At 40.2% G+C, this 20,299-nt stretch overlaps 1 protein-coding gene across 1 annotated transcript in view; it reads right to left on the reverse strand.

Annotated features, from left to right (window-relative positions):
• Positions 1-14,887, reverse strand: part of XK (X-linked Kx blood group) — a 43,738-nt gene extending 28,851 nt beyond the window's left edge. Inside the window, exons 1-2 of the mRNA XM_017520009.2 lie at positions 14,337-14,887; positions 6,322-6,584 (exon numbers count right to left, since the gene is read on the reverse strand). Of these exons, the coding sequence (XP_017375498.1) occupies positions 6,322-6,584; positions 14,337-14,581 (508 nt within the window). The 5' untranslated portion in view covers positions 14,582-14,887. The remainder of the gene's footprint in view (positions 1-6,321; positions 6,585-14,336) is intronic.
• Between the last annotated feature and the right edge of the window lie 5,412 nt (positions 14,888-20,299).

Genomic DNA, 20,299 nt, shown 5'->3' on the forward strand with positions numbered 1-20,299 from the left:
AGAACTCCTTTGCTCGAGAGATTTTCCCAGCTCAGCTCAGCTGGGGAGAATCTCTTATAGCTGGGACTATGGTTATATACCACCACATCCAGCTAATTTTTAAAATATTTTTGTAGAGATGGAGGTCTCACTATGTTGCCCAAGCTGGTCTTGAACTGCTGGCCTCAGAAGTTCCTCTTACCTCAGCCTTCCAAGTTGCCTGCATTACAGGCATGAACCGGCATGCCTGACTCTCCAGATAGTTTTTTATTTATATTGATGCTTCCCTAAAGGCCCTACAATCAGCTACAGGATGGAGATTTTTGTCTTCAACAAAGAATTGTCTTAGAGCACCATGAAAAATGTCAGTATCTCAAGTACTTCAAATACTAGGCTCTTGAACACAGAATTCTCATGCCATCACATAGCCACATTTAAGACTATGGTTAGTGGACAGAGTCAGAATTTCCAGAACACTGTAACTGAGACATATTTGTGTTCATAACACAGTTTAACACAATGTCCAGTGGAACAAGACCTAAGTTTGCAAAGTCCAAAGACCTATACTATAAAATCATCACTTTTCTCCTAATCTGTCTGGCATTCCCCAAGTAAAGTACAAGTAAATATTCTTGGGAGTGAGTTATTGAGTGCATCCCAAAAAATCCAAGAGACCTAACACCTTGGTATTGAAGTCTTTAGCTTCTTTTTCTTAGAGGAGAACATTGAACATTTTCTCTTTTGAGACCCTTTTTTCAGGATACAGTAGAGGAAAGAGCCTTAATAACGCGTAAGGAAGGCCAGGATGTTGTTCTACTGTGTGGCCCACTCACCATATGACTTTATTTGAGCTGATTACCATCACTGGGCCTCAGTGGCCTCAGCTGTAAAATGGAGACTCTAAAAGAATCCTGTCCTCTGAACCCTATTTACCCATTTTCCGTAGATATATTTTGTTAGGAGAAGACCTAATAAATTGTACATCTCTAGCTGACCTTTGAAATAATTTTTCCATTTTCCTCACTGGAAACTGATGGGCCCCCAAGTAAACTATGCTGTAGGAGACCAGAACCCAGTTCTGCCTCTCCTTTCAGTAGGTTGTTCCTTCTTGTCATGAAGACTCCCTTTCACAGTTGCCTTCGTGGATTCTTTTCATCGTACATTTCACAACTCAACAATCTCACAACTGCCACATCTAACATGCCCCTCTGTTGCTAATTGGTTTCCTTAATATCTTTTGCTTTCACAGAAGTAGTTTAGCAACATTTTCATCAGTATTATTCTAAAGTCCTAAATATAAGAAGGATAAATCTGTTTTCGTGAAGACTCTGAAGGAGAAAAATACCAAATGCAGGTACCGTTTACTGCTTTTCATTAGATCTAAAATATAAATCTAAAAAGTTTGAGGACTGGTACTGGTCAATGAACTGTCTGTTAACAGTCAGTTACAATAAGTATGGATAGAAACACTGAGAGATGGCATCTAGGAATTTGCATATCATCTGATTTGGCCACAACATTTGAATTAGTGGGCTCACTTTTTGAACAAGGTATATACCAATGCAGTTGTTAAACTCGAATGACAAGTCAAATATGAGTGGCATACTAGTAATAAAACCACATATCAGTTCACAATGTACTGGAACAAGAAAAACAATGAAGTTTGCTAATACTGGTCCTACACCAATGATATTTTGAGAAGCACTACACCCATAGTACTTCATTAAATGAGATTGATTGTTCTGAATACTGTGGACTTAGAATTAATTTATAGTGAGGGTAACAATCTCAAGTATCTCCATTAATCAGACAACTACTATAAATTGATGAAGTGGATCAGATATGGGACTCCATAGGGAAGAGTGCGGAAAGACTATGGCAAACCAGAGGCCCAATCTTCATGGAGCATTAGCTAGTCATTTCTATGCGACTGTAATCATGTGTACTCTCACTTTTACGTCTCAAGAGAGCCAGAAATCACAACTTTCGGGTAAAATGTTCTTGATTTTCAACTGTTACCAGCTTATTAATTTTCTTTTAAGAAGTCTGCTTAGAACTAGCATACATGTCTGCCATCCATATTGAGTTGTAAGATGCCACTTTGTAGATTATGCTTAGGAAATAATTCATTAGAGATTAGTAGTATCAGGGCTGTCCTTGCCATTTGGAAGATGTGCTTGTCTAAATCCCGGAAGCCTTTCTTGCCATACCATGTCCACTGAACATTATATTTCCAGGCACCTTATTGTCAAGCTGCCCACCCCACCGCTGTGTGATTTTTTTATGGAGATCCGTGGAGCACTCCCAGCCTTAGCCCAGCTCCTTGCTTTCTCTTCTGTGCATTTGAGTTGCAAGCAGGCCTCTCTCCAGCAGCTCCAAGTGGGGAGTCTCCTTCAGCTTATCACTTCATGGCAACATCAGTACCCCCTCCCCTTGCTGAAGTAAAACATCTTTGTGTCCAGGACATGGGTTTCTCACGATCCAGTTTTTAAACAAGAGACTGCTATTTCCTTCATTCTCAGGACACTCCTGTGAATTAGCCAAAGGCCAAGGTGGGTCCTTTTGCTTAGACAGAAGCAGAGAGAGGGCGAATCACAAGGCAGGAGGAGCAAAGGGGACACCAGAGTGGGGACCACCTGGCCCATCCCTCTTCTGTTGTCTCCTTCCTCTGCTGGGTACTCTCTTGTCTCTCCACAGGGCTCAGCAGGATGTGGTTCTCACAGCCAGTGGCCCAAGTGCCCAACAGTAACCTGAGAACCAGGCCCGGAGACACCCTGTGGAAGCCTGCCTGCATGTCTGGGGTTAGGGAGGGAGACAGATGCAGCTGTTTATTAAGGACCACACTGTGCATATCCCAAGTGGACTCAATCTTTTGCAAAACTAAAGATAGAGGGGCTCTTGTTATGGCTATTTTACACATGAGCAAATCTGCTCTGTGAGAGTAAATAAAAGTCCAAGATCGCATGGCCAGAAAGTGGTGAACTGGGATCTTAAACCCAGGTTGTCTGATGTGTTATTGAATCTGCAGCCTCTGCCCAGCAGGCAGCAGAGTGTGGCCATAGAGGATCCAAAGAACAGGTGAAAACCTAAAATATGGACATTCACAGCAAGGGGACAGATTGCTACAACACTTGATGTGACACCTTTTTAAAATAGTACAGAGCATGAATTTTTAAAAGTACAGTACGTGCTTTGGAGGCCATCACTCGAGACAGAATTACACAGGTCATTTGTATACCTTTCAAACCTGTTTTTGGCCACTGATAACTCTATGCTGTTCTATGAAATACATGATCACACACAGATTATTTTTTCTGGGAATGCGATTGATAATTGTGTATATAATGGATTACATTTACAAATAAGTTTTCTAATATTTAGCACCATTAAGAACTGATTAGATTGCATGTCCTAGGCCACAGAACTTTCATATAACGTTACCAGTTAATTTAACAGTGTCCAGTGTCCACAAGAGGACAGAAGAATATATTCCTAACAAAGTTTCACAGTACCAGTTACTAACCCCTATCTCAAGTCCTCTTTTGGAATGAGGCAGAAATAAATAAAATAACATGACCATAACTTTTTTTTTTTGCATTTTTCTTTGTGTTTTCCCCATCACTCCTCAATATCCATGTAAAGCCTGTCCCATTAAGTTCATGCCAGCCAGTATACAATATGCCCCCTCTGCACTCACCCCTGTGGCCACCAACCTCTTACTTTAGACATTCCTATCCTGAATAAAGCCTCCCACACCTAAGTCAGAGTTTGCAACTCCACGCCAGGCCCCAGCATCAGGCTGAGAATTTAACAAGCCTAGGAGGCCCCCAGCCAACTACTTGGCCTCAAAAGGCCTTCCAGTTCAAAGCCAATGAGGATGCCTGTGTCTTTACCCCAGTCAGCTCTTCCCACCAGGGCCGGTGCTCTCACTATCACCATTGGAAACTGTCTCCCTTTAAAATCACTGATATTAACACCCCACACTGGTCATACGTTCCACCCATTCAGCTCTCTATGGGATAGCTTCTCCTAGATGTCTCACAGACACCTCCAACACAAAACGAGAGAACCTGAGAGAAGTCAGGGGCACTGTCATTAAAGACTTTAATAGCATGGGTTGATGGCAGCGGCCTGGGTCTCTCATCTGTGGAAATTTTTGAGGCTGGATGAAGCGATTGATGAAGTCCTGCCAGGTTCTGAGACCCAGGCATCCATCCTTCTTGGGCTGGGGCACTTCATCAACCTGAGGGTGGGTACATCCTCCAAGATGCATCTGAGTTGCTTATCCTTGTGCATGGCCCTCTCCGTGTGTTCTGGGGTGATGGGTACCCTGCAGCTGTTCTGGGTCTCCTTGCCTGCCTGCCCCAGGATGTTGGCTGTCAGATACTAGAGAATGCCAGCCAGGAAAACAGGTATGGATGAGCTCAGGCGCTAGGCATACTGACCTTCTCACAGAAAGCCATCCATGTGGCTAACAAGAAACTGCAGCTAGGCTTTTGTGGAGCAGGAAAGAATCTCCTTTCTAAAGCTCCTTTTTGCCCTGACATGGTCTTGGTGAGTTTGTCTTGACCAGCCCTCATTGATTTTCCCATTGGCCTGAGCCTCTCCAGGCACCAGTGCTTATTCCCGCCCACTGTGCTCCAGGCCCTCCTTGGTCAGGGAGCTGCCTTTGTGACAAAATCAACTTTGTGATATTATTGGTGTCCACTGGGCCCTGATCAAACCTGGCCTCAAAATGTCTGTGACAGGAACCTACTCACCCTAATAAGTGGACCATCTATTTGAGGAAAGTCTAACTTTGTACTTGACTTAAACATTGTAGCAACAGCCAAAAAATGTGTTTCAATTAAAACATTGTCCTGTCTTCAGTACACCACTCCAGGTTCTCTGATTCTAACTTTGTATTGCCAGTGAGCTCATTTACATTCCTGTGTAAGCTATAAGTCCCTAATAGACATGCTCAATGTATCGTACAGTAGAGGTTCAATTGTCACCCCTCTCATGCTGTAATAAAACCAGTTTTACTTCCATTTACATACTCATTTCAATATCTCTAGTCAATATTCCTATGTCTGTCCTTTGGGTTATCTTATAAGCTGGTCCAAACATCTGCTTGTTCTCTCATGAGTTAGATATAATCTTTAAAATGTATTAGTTTCTTTAAGTCTGAAATTGAAAGTAAAATATACATCACAAACCTGCTACTTCTCCAGAGTGCTCTACCAAGGCAAATGGAGATCCATCAGGAACTGCGAATTATTCTTGACATCTCTCACTGCTATGCCTTCATATCCAAATAATCATCACATTGTTACACTTATGCATTCTTAATATTGCTCCAATATCCACTCTGACTATTCCAGTCCAGGCCATTATTCTCACCTTGACAACTATAGTAGCCCACTTCCTAGCTTCTCTGTTTCTCCCTTCACTCTCTTCCAATCCATTTTGCAGAGTAATAAGTTTCTAAAACTAAATTTGATCCTTACACTTGTTGCTTAAAACTCATCAGTGCCTTCCCATTGCCTCTGGAATAAAGCTTGAAATCCTGGGATGCTGTTTCCTGCTTTTTCTTCAGCCTGGCTTCTTTTCTTCATCTACCAGTTTTCAGTTTAAACCTATGTTCTGGAAACCTTTGCCTCATTTCCCAAACTTGGTTAGATACCCCCCAATTTACCTCAGAGAGGCACTTATCTTTCAGCCTCCAGTAGCTGAATTTTCAGCCTCTAGTAAACCATGTTTTCTAAAAATGGCCACAACAGTATTTTTGGTTTACATCTCTCTCCCTTCCCTTGAATCTGGGCAGAACTCTGTAACTACATCAACAAAGAGAAGGAAGCAGAAATGATGTCCCACAACTCCCAAGCCTGGATCACAAAAGCTGATATGGCTTCCATCTGGCCTTTCCTCATTCTTAGAACACTCACCCTTGGAAGCAGCTACCATGCTCGAAGGAAGCCCAAGCTCACCCACCCAGAGAAATCAAATGGAGAAGTTCTGAGACTCCCAGCAACAGCCAATATGAAAACATGTGTGCAGCAAGACATGTGAGTGAAGGTGCCTTCAACAGTGAGCTTCAACAGATTCCAACTCCCAACTTTTGAGCCACCCCAGCTGATCCACAGTGGATGACAGATGAGATAACCCTTTTGAGCCCTGCCAAAAATGCAGTTATAAGCAAAATAAATGTTGTTATTTTAACTGAGTTTTAAGCATAGTAGCTAGAACACAGATTCAGAATTAAATGCACTTATGAACAAATTTCACTTGAAACAAAGTAAACTGTATGTTTTGCTTCTCATTTTGATCCCAAATGCAGGCAGAAATAAAAAATATACATACTTCTTCCAACAGTGACGTCCTGCTGCATGATGCTTATGTACAACTGTAGGGTCAGCTGGGGGGCTGAGCCCAAGAAAGCTTGGATCACCGATGCCCGGCTGAATGCTGATCGGTGGGTAATTAGCTTGCCTTCTGCCTGGCCCACCTCCTTCTCAATCTCCTCTGAGAGTCCATTTTTTGGCATTTGCCTTTTCTTGGTGATACTGACATAGGGCTCTTCATTGTTGCCTGACTGAAAGTAGATGCAGAAGACTTCAAAACACCTGAAAACAAATCAGCAAGCCATAATAATTAGAGACAGACAGGATTCTGACTTTTCATGCTCATCCTACTTACTTTTAGCTTGATTCTCAAGGCCTTGACTTGGCTATTCTGAACTGTAGTCACTCTTCTAAATCAACCATTCCAAGGACCAATTCTCAGTATGCAGTCCTCTTGAGGCTTTCCAGCAGGCCAATGGGAATTGAATGAGAACCAAATGAAGAGGTAACACCAAAGGCCACTGAAGCAAGGAGATCTCTTAGAGAATGGAAAGTGGTTCTGGCTCCAGAGCCACAGAAAAAATGTGCATACTAGCTGTGTAGCCATAGCCAAGTTGCTTACTAACCCCAGTCCCGTGCATTCCCTCCACTATGAAGCAGATATAATACCCACCTTGTCATATTGCTGTGAAAAATGGTGATAATACAGTGTGACTGGGCACATGCATGCAAACATGTGTATGTGTGTTCCACATCCAAAAAATGCCCCAAACCACCCCAGTTAAAGCAGAAGCTATGGCTCGGAAATGGTCCAGCACAGGGCAGCTTGCCATCTAGCATTTCACTGGGAGACCACAATATGTTACCTAACTCTCTGTTTTCATAAGCCCTTACAGGGCAGGATTAAAGTCAATCCCACCTAGGGATGGAGGCTTAACCAGTGACCTTTCCAGACTGAGAATACCTGGATTTTAAAATTTGTATTTCCTCTCTAGGTAAAAATATAGATGCTGAAGTGGGAAAAGTACTGATGTCTGTGATTAACTTTGAAGTGTACACACACACACACACACGAATTGATGGATAAATATGTGAAACAAAATGTTAACTGTAGAATCTAGGTGGTGGGTACTTGGGTGTTCACTATAGAATTCCTTCAACTTTTCTTCTGTGTGTTTAAAAATTTTCATAATAAAATTCTGGGGGAAAAGTGTGTTTTCCTGAGGAGTAAGAAAAATGCTCACAGCCTTAGGTTTAAAACTTGTTAAAGGACTTTTTGTCCCTTCTCTAACACGCACTTTTATATCAACCTTATGATGCTGCCAGAAGATTTTAATGGCTTTATCTATTTCATTAAATGTTAATGTTATAATGTTTACTTTATGCTCTTACCCTGAGGCAACTATAGCAACTAGAATGTATTTATAATTTGAAATAATAAAATAAAGCTTGATGTAAGAGAGGAAATGCAGGAACCTTTCTGGTGAGTTCGAAGTGGACTTATTTTGTGATCAATACCATTGTTCATTTGTTGCTAGGGGAAAGAAGGTGCATAATGTGTGGGGGTGTGGGAATGGGGGTTGATTTGTATAGTACATTTTGTCCCACAGGGTCAAGAACACTTTAATATATTACATGAAAACATGTAAAACCACATAGACCAGTTTTTTCAGTTGGAAATAATGTCAATAAAGCTCAGGCCATGAGTTCAATCCCAAGCATGTCCAGTTGAATTTTCTCTGAAGGAAAACTCAAATTAATGACTGATATTGTATAGGGCCTAGCAACTTCACACTGTTGGACCACGGACCAAAACATGGATTAGAAAACAGAATAAATTGGCTGAGCGCGGTGGCTCACGCCTGTAATCCCAGCACTTTGGGAGCCTGAGGCAGGTGGATCACCTGAGGTCAGAAGTTTGAGACCAGCCTGGCCAACATGGTGAAACCACATCTCTATTAAAAATACAAAAATTAGCCAGACATGGTGGTGCGCCCCTATATTCCTACCTAATGGGGAGGCCGAGGGAGGAGAATCGCTTGAAATCAGGAGGCGGAAGTTGCAGTGAGCTGAAATCATACCACTGCACTCCAGCCTGGGTGACAGAGCGAGACTCCGTCTAAAAAAAAAAAAAAGAATAAACTGATAACCATCTTTATTCTCAAATACGAGATGAATGAAGATGCAGTTTACTAAGTGCTGTGAGGAATGCAGACAGCTGGATACTCCTGCCTCATTCTGGGGCACTCACAATCTAAATGAGATAGTGGGACATATGCACAATAAGAATAATAAACAATGAAAATATTTATATAGCACTTTTAGTTGTGAAATATTTTATCATATACGATCTCACTTAGAAGAAAATATATTGCAACAATTTAAATCATAGCATTATGTGTAATAGCAAAATTCTGGGAATACTCTAAAGGTACCCAAAATGAAAGAATAAATAAATCCTCATATATCAATTTAATGAAACATTATACAGTCCTTAACATCAATGGTATAGAAGTACATATACCAATATACAAAATTTTTTTAAATGTCAGTCTCACTCTCTCACCCAGGCTGGAGTGCAGTGGTGTGATCATAACTCATTGCAGCCTCCAACTGCTGGCCTCAGGGTACCCTCATTCCTGAGCCTCCTAAGAAGCTGGAACTCCAGATGCATGCTACTGTGTTCAGCTAATTTTATTTTTTGTGAGGAAACAATCTTACTATGTTGACCAAGCTAAATATTTTTAACATATTTGGCATGCGAAAGAAGCAAATTACAACAGAATCATATATTTTAAATTCCATTTCTGTTTGTAAAAAGAAAATCACATATATAAAAATACATACAGATTACACACAAATACACATACATATAAAAAGCAACCTGGCTGTTTGAGTTGGCTCATGCTGACTCAAGAGAGCAGACTGTTAAATAGAAATTTTGTGAGCCAGTTGTTAAACAACTGGTAGCTTGATCAATCATGATGGGAATATATGCATTAAAGAAATCAGCAAACACTGAAAATCCAGGCTTGTTTTCTCCAAGAGACAGTTTACTAGCATACCATTATAAAAATATTAGTAAGTATATACAACAAAAAAATTAGGAATTGTTCTCTCTGAGCAGTCGAATTAGAGCTTTTCTTTTCCTCATTGTGCATATCTGTTTTCTGCTCTCCTGTCATTCAAAAAATGTTTTACTTGCATAATAAAATCAAGCTTAGAGTTTTGAAAGACTAAAACAAAAAAAAAAAATAAATACCAGCACATGCTAAGAACTGAATGAATGAAATGAGGGTTCAGAGGAGAAAGCAATTTTCCTGATGCCAGGGAAGGGGCTGTGTGAAACTGGAAGCATTCTGCAGAATCATAAACAAAATAAAACTTTCATGGTCATTTGATGGAAATGAAAGAAGGTCCTAAAGCTCAGGTGGAACCTCTTGTAAGAGCCTGTTTTTCCCAGGTGATACTTTCGCATTAGCACAGAGATTTACATGTAGTCATAGGTGTTTAACACATTTGTAAAAGTCTCCACGATCTCCTGCCACTGTTGGTTAAGAAAACTGATAAGAAACAAACTACTATGCTTGGAATTCTGCAAGACTCATCTAATTACTCAAAATCTGTTATTTTTGGGGGGTTTTTTGTTTGTTACTTGAGAGGTTGTCTAAATAAAGCCAGAAATTAAGATACTTTTATCAAAATTGAATATTCAAGATAGTTTTTCAGTATCATGTACACCAAGGGACAGCAAACGTTTCTGTGAAGTATTTATAAAGAGTAAATATTTTATGATTTGCAGGCCATGGTTTCTGTCGCAACTGCTCAATTCTGTCTCTGCAATGTGAAAGCAGTTACAGCCAATACATAAACCAGTGGGTAAGGCTGTGTTCTAATAAAACTTTACTTACAAAAACAAGTGATGAGGGTATTTGGTCTGTGGGGCACAGTTTGCCAACCCCAATACAGATAATCAGCATGTTGATCCTTATTTTTCAATTTATCCCATTTTCAAGTATCATATATCCCATTTTTCAAGCATCCTAGCAGAAGGAGCTTATTCCTTAGCTGAAATCATGCATGTTGATGCCAGCATAAATAATCCGTGGTACCAGGGACCCTAATTAAAATACTTTTTCCAAAGAAATACTATAATTTCCAATAAGCCGCATTATCTTCACATGACACACATGCTCTGTAAGCCTACACAAAACCCAAATTGGTTAAATAGAAAATGCTGTGAAACCTTTGAAAAGCCACTTGCTTAATCTCACTGAACCTCAATTCCTGGACTGTAAAAATAAGATAATGACAGTTAACTCACATGGTTTTACCACGGATGAAATTAAATACTGTATGTAAAAGCACTTTGCAAACGAAAAAGAATAAACGCTCTTCAAATGTAGACTATTAATACTTTAAATTCTTACAAAAGTTTACCGTAGAAGGATATATTATGGTGAATCATTTGCAATATTCTGGAAAAGATTTCGAGAACTTCTTAGCCTTTATTTTATAAATCCAGATTTTTCATGTACCATTTTTCCTCACTATACCAGCAATAAAAAAAAGATGAGGCGAATCCCTGAGCTTGTGACTCAATTATATTTATTCCTCCCAATTAATTTATGAAAATTAGCATAAATGTAAAAGAATGATAAACAGAATTTTACAATTTTTTGTGTTTTGGGTAAGACATCTTTTCCCTGCTCTGGTTTGCTAGAGTATCTATTTTAATGCACAATAAGATTTTCCTTAAAATTATAAATACATTCAAGGCATTATCCAAAGTTTGTATCATTCAATCTCAGGCTTAATGTGAAAACAATCATACAAATTGCAACTACCATTTTAAATACAAGACTGATACAAATGAAATATGGTGCTCTCTCTATGCCTCCCTAAAGAAAAGAAGGAGCAAAGCCTAGTTAGTAGTATTTAGCCCAGAATCATTAGTGTAATCTCTTGCAGTTTAACTGGGCCATCGTGCTGCATGAACTCTCAAACACAGCATCTACCTAGCAAAAACATGAGTTTGGCTAGTACTCACCCAAAGGTAAGAAGAGTTAAACTGTCAAGAAACAGTTTAGAAATATTACTAAATCTAATCCATAAGGAAGGGGGTAAGAAACACCATGACTCTCCTTTGTTTGAGGGAAAGAATATTTATCATGTAAAGTTGATGTCTTAGAGTTAAAACAGAATCAGTCAGCAGGAAGAAATTCCAGCAAGATATTAAGTCAGGCTAATACCCAAGAACAAACTGCTTTTCTTTTAATCTGGAATCTAAGAGACTTGGAGCCACATTTTGTTCATCTCAGCGCTAAGGTCATGGGTCCAATATCTCCTTGAAATAAATCAGCTGCATTAGAATCAGAGACTCCTTATTGATGGAAGGGGGTTGCCTGTTGTTTTGTTTTTTATCTTTTATTTTGTTTTTGCTCCAAGAAGACAATGGCCCATTCAGAACTTTCTGGAAATAGGTATTTTTATAGTATTGAAACTTTATATATAGCTGAGAAGTTACCTCTTCAAAGCACCAAAAGTTTTCTTTCCTTAATAAAGTTAAAATATTTTTACTCTAAAAATGGAAAAATATAGAAAAGCATATAATTGTTTTATTATATACTTTTACATATTTTCCAGAATATTAAAATCACTTATAACCTCACTATTCAGAAATTACTATTCTTAACATCTTGGCATGTTTTCTTGAGTTCAGGTTTATACTTGTCATCCTGTTTTTATATATATTGTGTCATTAGCTTTGTTTTGGGTTACTCTTGGTGTTTAGAAACATTTTAAATGGTAGCAATGATAGGGTCTTATCGTTTATTTGGATAGCTATTTAGGTTGTGATTATTTGATTTTGCCAAGATGACCAAACTTTTTCTTAATTTAAAATGGTACTACTGATAGAATGTACTACACAGTCCTCTGCTTTCTTCCACTGAGCATAGGGAGCATAATTAACTCCACTGTGTTTTTAAGGAGCCTTGAGAACACAGTCCGAGGCCTCATATTCCTGCCCTACAAAATGGGGACAATTACATGTATGTCATGGTGAGGATTCAGTGAATTGAGGCATGTAAGTACATACCAAACTATCTAGCACAAGAAGCTTTTAAGAAATGTCACTTCCTCTTTTTCCTGTTACTCCACTTAAACATTATCTGTTTTCTTTTCACAGATAAGGTTAAGAAATGATGACTGCCCTGCCCAAGTCAGGTCACATTTATTTTACTGAGTGGGAACACTGTCTGGACCACAGGACTCACTTGGCTAGGGAGGACTAAATCTCTCCTCACTAAATGGCTCCAGGTTGCAGGACTTTTTAAATTCCCCTCTCTCCCTTTCTTTTGCCCCAGACTCTTCCCAGCCTATCAGGAAATCAGCAGCAAATTCCCACTCAACTCCTGCCAGTGTACCTGTTTATTTTCCTTTCTAGGGTTCTGCAGCTTCTGGAGGCTGAGAAACTTGTTCACCAAGTTTTCTGTGACTGTGTGTAAACTACAAGTCGGTAGTCTGTATGTCAGCTGGAACAGTTTTCTTTAATGTGAAGTGCAAAACTTTTATGGCCAGGCATGGTGGCTCACGCCTTTAATTCCTGCACTTTGGGAGGCCTGGGCAGGAGGATCACTTGAGCTCAAGAGTTCCAGACCAGCCTGGGCAACATAGGGAGAACTCTGGTAGGCCCAGGCAGGAGGATCACTTGAGCTCAGGAGCTCAAGACCAGCCTAGGTAACATAGGGAAACTCTTTCTCTACAAAGAAAAAAGAAGAAGAAGAAGAAGAAAATCAGCCAGGCATGATGGCACTTGCCTATAGTCCTAGGCACTCTGGAGACTGAGAGAGGAGTATCACTTGAGCCCAGGAGGTGGAGGAGCCAATGAACTATGATCTTCACTGCACTCCAACCTGGCCGACAAAGCAAGACCCTGTCTCAAAAATTATATATTATAACTTTGTAAAATTTATCTTGCTACTCGATGTGTGTGTGTTTGTGTGTGTGTGTCTGTGTGTGTGTGTGAGAGAGAGAGAGAGAGAGAGCGAGAGCGAGAGCGAGCAAGAGAGATTTCCCGGTAGAAAAGGTCCTTGGCTAGTTGAATTTTCTGGCAGCTAAGGTGTCTCTCTGGCCTTTCCATCTCTTCAGATTCCTCTGACGCCTATGTCTAAGGTTCAGCATTATAAACTTATTTGTAATCCAGATGAACAGCCTTTGTTTTGCTTTTCCCATAGAGATGAAAGGAACCAAAACAACACATTTTAAACTCCTTAGATAAGCCAGTCTCCTTTATTACCATATATTTCTACTTGCTTTGTGTTAATAAAAAATAATTTCCAGAAATGTCATTAATTTTTCTTTATTTAACACACAGCAAGTTTTGTCTTAACGGTGCATTGTGCACCAGCTTTAATGGCTATGTTTATAAGTTTGGCAGGGCTGGAAGACATTTCTAGAACCCCATATGTTTCCATATCCCATAATATTCATAACACCATCAAAAGAAAAGAAGGGTGCATGGATTTCTTGACTTCCCTATGAGAATTAAATATTTGAAAACCGTTTAGAACAGTGCTGGGCACACAGTAAGCTCCATGTGTTTGATAAATTAAAATTAAATCACCTGTACATGCTGTCCCCATAACCACAGCTTAGAACACACTTCCCAAGGGTTTGTGACCACCGAAGCCAATCCTGTCAGAGCCTACTTGACCCCAGAGAAAGCAGTGTGTTTAATGAGGTTGAATCACAAGAAACTGCCATTTTTGTTGGTCAAATTCAGTTGAATGTTGGCTATTTCATTTGAGGGAACCCAGCAGGAATTCATTGTGCCCCAGGTTTATGACCATTATGCCATGATTCGTCACACTCCTGACTGGAATAATGGGGCTGAGGGGCAGGGCGGGCCTCCTTCGGGCCCAGCCACCTGTCTCCACAGGAAAACCGCCTCCCTCCACTCGGGCCGGTGTGGGAATCAGGCCAGAGGACAAGGGTTACGGTCTGGGGCTGGCTCTGGGCTTCTGCACGCACCTGAAAAGGGGCCCGAGTTGCAGCAGGTGCAGCAGCAGTACCAGCGGGCGGTCGCGGCTGAGGTCGCGGTGTACGAAGAGGAGCGTGAGCTGCACCAGCGCGCAGGGCAGTAGCGAGAAAAGCAGCGTCAGTGCCTGCCACATGCGGTCCCCGCCTGAGCGGTAGGTGCTGCTCAGGCTGAGCGCCGCCGTTGTCTCGGCCACGAACAGGAACACGGACGCCAGCACTGAGGCCGGGAATTTCATCTCCGCGCGTCAGTGGCGCTCACCGGGGGCGGACGCAGTGGCTGTGGCTGTGTCGCGGCGGCGGCGGCGGCGGCGGCGGCGGCGGCAGCGGCCGTTGCTTGAGGGGCTCCCAGCATGCCCAGCCCCAAACTACTCCCGCGCTCTGCGCAGCCCGCCGAGGGCACGCGGGCCCGGCCGACCGGCCTCGGCTCTGGAGCTGGATCTGGGAGGGGGCGGCCGACCTGGCTGGCGTGCGGTGGGGTGGGGCGGGCAGCGCGGCCCAGCCGGGACACGCCTACGCGCTCCGTGCGCCGCCCGCCCGCTTGCTCGCCCCAGTGCCAGCTGCGTCTCTGTGGTGACTGTCCCCTGGCGGGCCGCGAACCCTTGTCCTCCGACAGCTCATGCCTTGGCGCCGGAGCTCGAAAGGATACAGTGGGCCTCGCGAGCGTCGCGCGCAGCCTCTGGGTCCTAGAGTCCCTTGGCCGGCGCTCTTGGGAAATTGTTCACATCCCTTTGAAAAACTGCAACCACCCGGCCCAAGAATTGGAGTCAGGACGCCTTTCTAGCCCACTCTATTTTCTGGGCCGAGGAAACGCCTGATTCTTCAGAGGGCCAGCGTTTCCGGTCCTTTAAAAAATAACCAGACCACACAATATGCTTTTCAAAGTGCAAGTATATTGTCATACACCCACCACTAAGGGGGAAAAGATTTCACTTTTCACTGTGCCATGTGAGCACGTCCCTTTGTCTTCCAAATACAGTGGTCTGCATTGCTTCCAGTGGTGAAAAGATCATCTCTAGGAACCAATTCCTTATCGCCCAGAAAAACTGCCTACAAAATGTATTCCTCTGTAACTGTGATTAATTCGGGGCAAAGATCAGAGCCCAATAAGGAAGTAGATTTTTATTCCAAGGCAGACCTCTGCTTATTCATGTGCTAATACCAAGACTAACACAACTCCTTTTCGTCCATTGAACTTTCCATCATCTTCTTGATATTAAGATGTACTCAGCCCACCCCTGTCCCTCAGACCTCGATCTAGCCACTAAATCTCTCTAAAACTCAGGTTCCATAAAGGGATTAGACTTAAGTAATTATAAGATCTCTTCCCCTGTTGAAAGTGGGTGATTTCAATCTTCAGGTATCTCTGGCATTTTTCTATTTGGGAAAAATAATGTAAAAACCAGTAGAATATAAAGATTCAAACGGAATCAAGACAAAAAAAAAGGTACAGGGAGAGAACATGGTGGGCTGTCATTCTGTTTTTTATGTGGCATGAGAAAATCCATTTATGAGTTAAGGAGAAAATTCAGCCAACAGCTGAGAGGTAGCAGGCCCTTTCCCTAAAAGGATTACTAATATCTATTTATAGAACCCAGAAGGCCACCGTATCCTGTGCCAAGATGCATACACTGTGACAAATACAGAATCAGCAGCAACACTCCACAGAGTATTTGTGTAATGTTTTACTTGATGCTGCGGTTAGCTTTAAAGGAAAAATTGGGAGCTTAGAATTATTAATTGGGACACTCAATATTTAGCATTGGATTTTATTTTAAGGCAAAGGATTATCACAGCTTTTACATTAAGTATACTGTACATAAATGTATTATAAGGGGGGCAATAAACCAATAAATAACATTGCTTTAAACATTATAAAGTCCAGTTTATAGCGAATTATTTTCTACAGTACAAAATGAATACAGAAAACACATTTGGAAAGATCACAGTGTTTAGAACATTGTAACAGCAGTTTTAAAAACCGTAAGATGCATCTCTAGCCTTCAGACTCTATCTTGGTTATAAAGAGATTTCACTATACCATGCAGTGGGCTGTGAGCAAACACACCACATGGAAGGGAAGCAATATCAACTGACTAGTGCTAACCCCTCCAGGAACAACCAATAACAAAAGCTGAATTCTGATGGGCATTTGCACGTTGATCCTTCTTAGTCTGTGCACCAGCCAACTTGCCCATTCAGTCTGCACACCAGCTAAATTGCTCCAGTGATCATCTCTTTCTGTATTATCATTTGCCATTTTGTCCTTGAGAATAATATATACCTTATAGTTTATGGTTGCTAGTTTCCCTGTCAGACACCTCAATGGGTTTTGACTAAAGATTAATGTATTGCATTATACTTTTTCACTAGGACCAAAATATCCATTATTTTTAAAAATATTATGTACACAATAATAGATTTATAGAAAGTGATGTTTCGGTATAATATGTAACATACCAGAATACTTGAGAATTTGGTTTTATTATAAAATACAGTAGCATGACATTTTGTGATATAGTAAAATATCTAGCAGAATATTCTACTCTAAATTTAGACCTAATTGCTGCAGATGTCTTTGAAAGAGCCTCAAAGTGCCTCTAAGGAAATATAACAATTAGCAAGAGGTCATATAACCTGTTATGGCAAAAGACAATTTTAAAAAGCCTTTCATTTTGTGTACAAGTCTTTCAAAATTTTACTTGTATACAACAGATAACTGGTGTTGAATTTAGTGCTAGTGGAAATTAGTAAGATTTTAAAGTAGTAATAACCAATCTCTATTATTTGGTATATTTTGAAATACAATTTTATGTTTTTAACTCTGCATTTGTGCCAAGGCAAATATATTGCAAATAGTACATTTTTATTAATAATAGTAATTCTTTGATCAGTTCCTCAAAATTCAATAGTACTTTAAATAATATTCATTCCTAGGTACAATTAGAAATAAGCAGTTATACTATATTGACAGAGTATTTCTTTATACCTCCTTGTAATTAAGAAATTACCCTAATGTGCTGTTTGTGAAATGTATCATTAGGAAGGTGAGCTTTGTTTTCTTCAATGATACAATTATATTTCTGTAAGTATTGTGAATTGTGCCAAAAAAGCTTTTTGGTGCAGTGAATTCTATTCACTGGGAAATACAGATTCCAAAACTAACATGTGGTGCTTGACCCAGTATATATTCCCAAGTATAGGACTTTGCAAAATGCTCCCCATGATAATTTGATTCTACAAAATCCATTTTTTAATGTTTGCTAATTTAGAGCCATTAAATTCAAGATACTAAAATTCAGACTTCCAAGAAGAGTTCCCCCAGATGTTCAAAGCTGAGGAAGCTGTATCTTTTTAAAGATTAGGCTGTCCTTCCTTATCAGATTCTAAAACGAAACTTTTGCACTTAGAATATTCCATTTCTACTACTAGAGCGTCTATGTGCAACTCATGTTACATTTTGCATTTTCAAGAACATAGGGATTCTACTGCTCCTACAGTCTTTAAAATTTTTAATACTTAAGAATATTAATTCAGTATGAAAGAATATTAATTTCCAATGGTGAAAAGATCATCTCTAGGAACCAATTCCTTATCTCCCAGAAAAACTGCCTACAAAATGTATTCTTCTATAACTAATTAATTCAAGGCAAAGATCAGAGCCCAATAAGGAAGCAGATTTTTATTCCGAGGCAGACCTAATTAATTGTCATACACCCACCACCAAGTGGGAAAAGATTTCACTTTTCACTGTGCCATGTGAGCATGTCCCTTTGTCTTCCAAATACAGTGGTCTGCAATGCAGAATTAATTATATTGGTAATTGCCACTTAAGCATAGATTTTAAAAATGAAACTTACGGGAACGACATCAGAGACCCCACTAAAACCAAGTTGCAAAAAGATCACTTATTATAGATTGACAGTAGTCAAGTATAGTCCATATCTTTTTTTAAACTGACTGCTATGTCACAGCTACTTCATACATATTACAAGAACAGTACACATTAAAGAATGTACATTAACACCACAAGCAAAATATAAAAATAAAGCATCAGCAAGAATTGCATTACTCTACTTAAGAAACTGTATTTGGTGTTTACACATATGTACATTCAAATGTCCCCCACCCCACCCACACATCTTTTTAGAGTGTTCACCATTTCTGAAAGAATAAGAGGAAGGTATATATTTGGGTACTTTCTGAAGATCTATGTCCAAGTGCTAGACTTTAAAGCCATCTGTTCGTTTCAATGTAGGTGGTGGTTTTTCTAGAACAAGAAATATTTTCGCTCTCAGGTGATTCTGAATGCAAAGATAAATAGAAATGGGCTCCAAAAGGAGTGAAGAAAGAGAGGAAAACACAAAGGTTTTCTTATGGAGAGACACTTGTGGCAATTTCCAGGATTCTTACAGACACAGAACTCAACAACTAAACAACTTCAAACAGGTTTCTTTACCCAGGGTAGTTTTCTCAATCTTTAATATGTTAACGTACCATGTATTCTTCAAAAGGGGGTAAAATAATAACTTTCATAACATATTTAATCACAGAATCAATTTTTCTACAGGGCAGCTCTTGGTACTGCTGGGCTGCGTTTGGGGAAATATTGCAGCACTCATGTAATAGGGAGGTTCTGCTTCCATTTTCTCTCATAACAACAAAGGAAGGTAGGAAGACTTTATCAGTACTAGGAAACAGGTATGGGATGTAGGCCCTGCACTGTCCCATATAATAGTTAACTCACATGCAGCTTTTATACACTTGGAATGTGGCTACTTCGACTGGAGATATATAGTAAGTATAAAATACACACTAGATTTTGAAGATTCAGTACAAAAATGTAAGCTATCTCATTCATGTTTTTATATTGATTGCATATTGAAATGCTAACATTTTGGATATATGAGGCTAAGTCAAATATATTATTAAAATTAATCTCATCTTTTTCTTTTTACCTTTTTGATGTAGCTACTAGAAAATTTGAAAATTGCATATGTGGTTTTCATTTGTGGCTCACATCACACACTACTTCTGTATTTGTGAAACTCATGGCTGTTGTCTTCTATAGATGGTTACTAATGGCTTCAACCTGACAGAAGTTTTAATAAGCTCAGTCAAGCTTAATAAATAAGTTTAATAAACTTATTCAACTTAGCTTGAACATAGCCTTTCACTGAGATCTATCAAATAGCTAAATGTCAGCTTTTGCTTCATATGAGATATCGACTCTCCTTAAGTCAGTCTCATTCTCTTTTGCTCAAATACTTACACACACACACACACACACACACACACACACACACACACACACACACAGAGGGGTAAACTATTTCCTACAGGAACTAAGAAAAACCAAAAGGGAAGCAAACAGGAAGTCCTTGCAAGCTGTTTTCATAACCCTGGATAGTTAAGCCTCATGTATCTTTACCCCCTTCTCCCTCTCCTTCTTCAGTATTGGACAGGGAGGAGAAAGACAAAAAAGAGAGGATAGTCTGAATCCACATTACTCACCAATCCCCCTAAAAACAAAAATACGGGTGATTTGATTATTTTAAGTAATTTTTTCAAATTCAGTTCAGAGTGGGTAATTAACAGGTACACAAAGGCAAAAGAAGATACAGGGAATTCTGCAGATAAGTGACCTTGCCATTTGTGGAAGAGTCTAGATAAAAATGACAAGGTTCAATGTTTTAAGAAAGAAAAACAAATTTAAAAAGAAACTCAGCTGGGCACAGTGGCTCACGCCTGTAATCCCAGCACTTTGGGAGGCCGAGGTGGGCGGATCACGAGGTCAAGAGATCGAGACCATCCTGGCCAACATGGTGAAACCCCGTCTCCACTAAAAATACAAAAATTAGCTGGGCGTGGTGGCTTGCACCTGTAGTCCCAGCTACTCGGGAGGCTGAGGCAGGGGAATTGCTTGAACCGGGGAGGCAGAGGTTACAGTGAGCCGA

Source organism: Cebus imitator, unplaced genomic scaffold, assembly GCF_001604975.1.
Source record: "Cebus imitator isolate Cc_AM_T3 unplaced genomic scaffold, Cebus_imitator-1.0 Scaffold788, whole genome shotgun sequence".
Lineage (NCBI taxonomy): Eukaryota > Metazoa > Chordata > Mammalia > Primates > Cebidae > Cebus > Cebus imitator.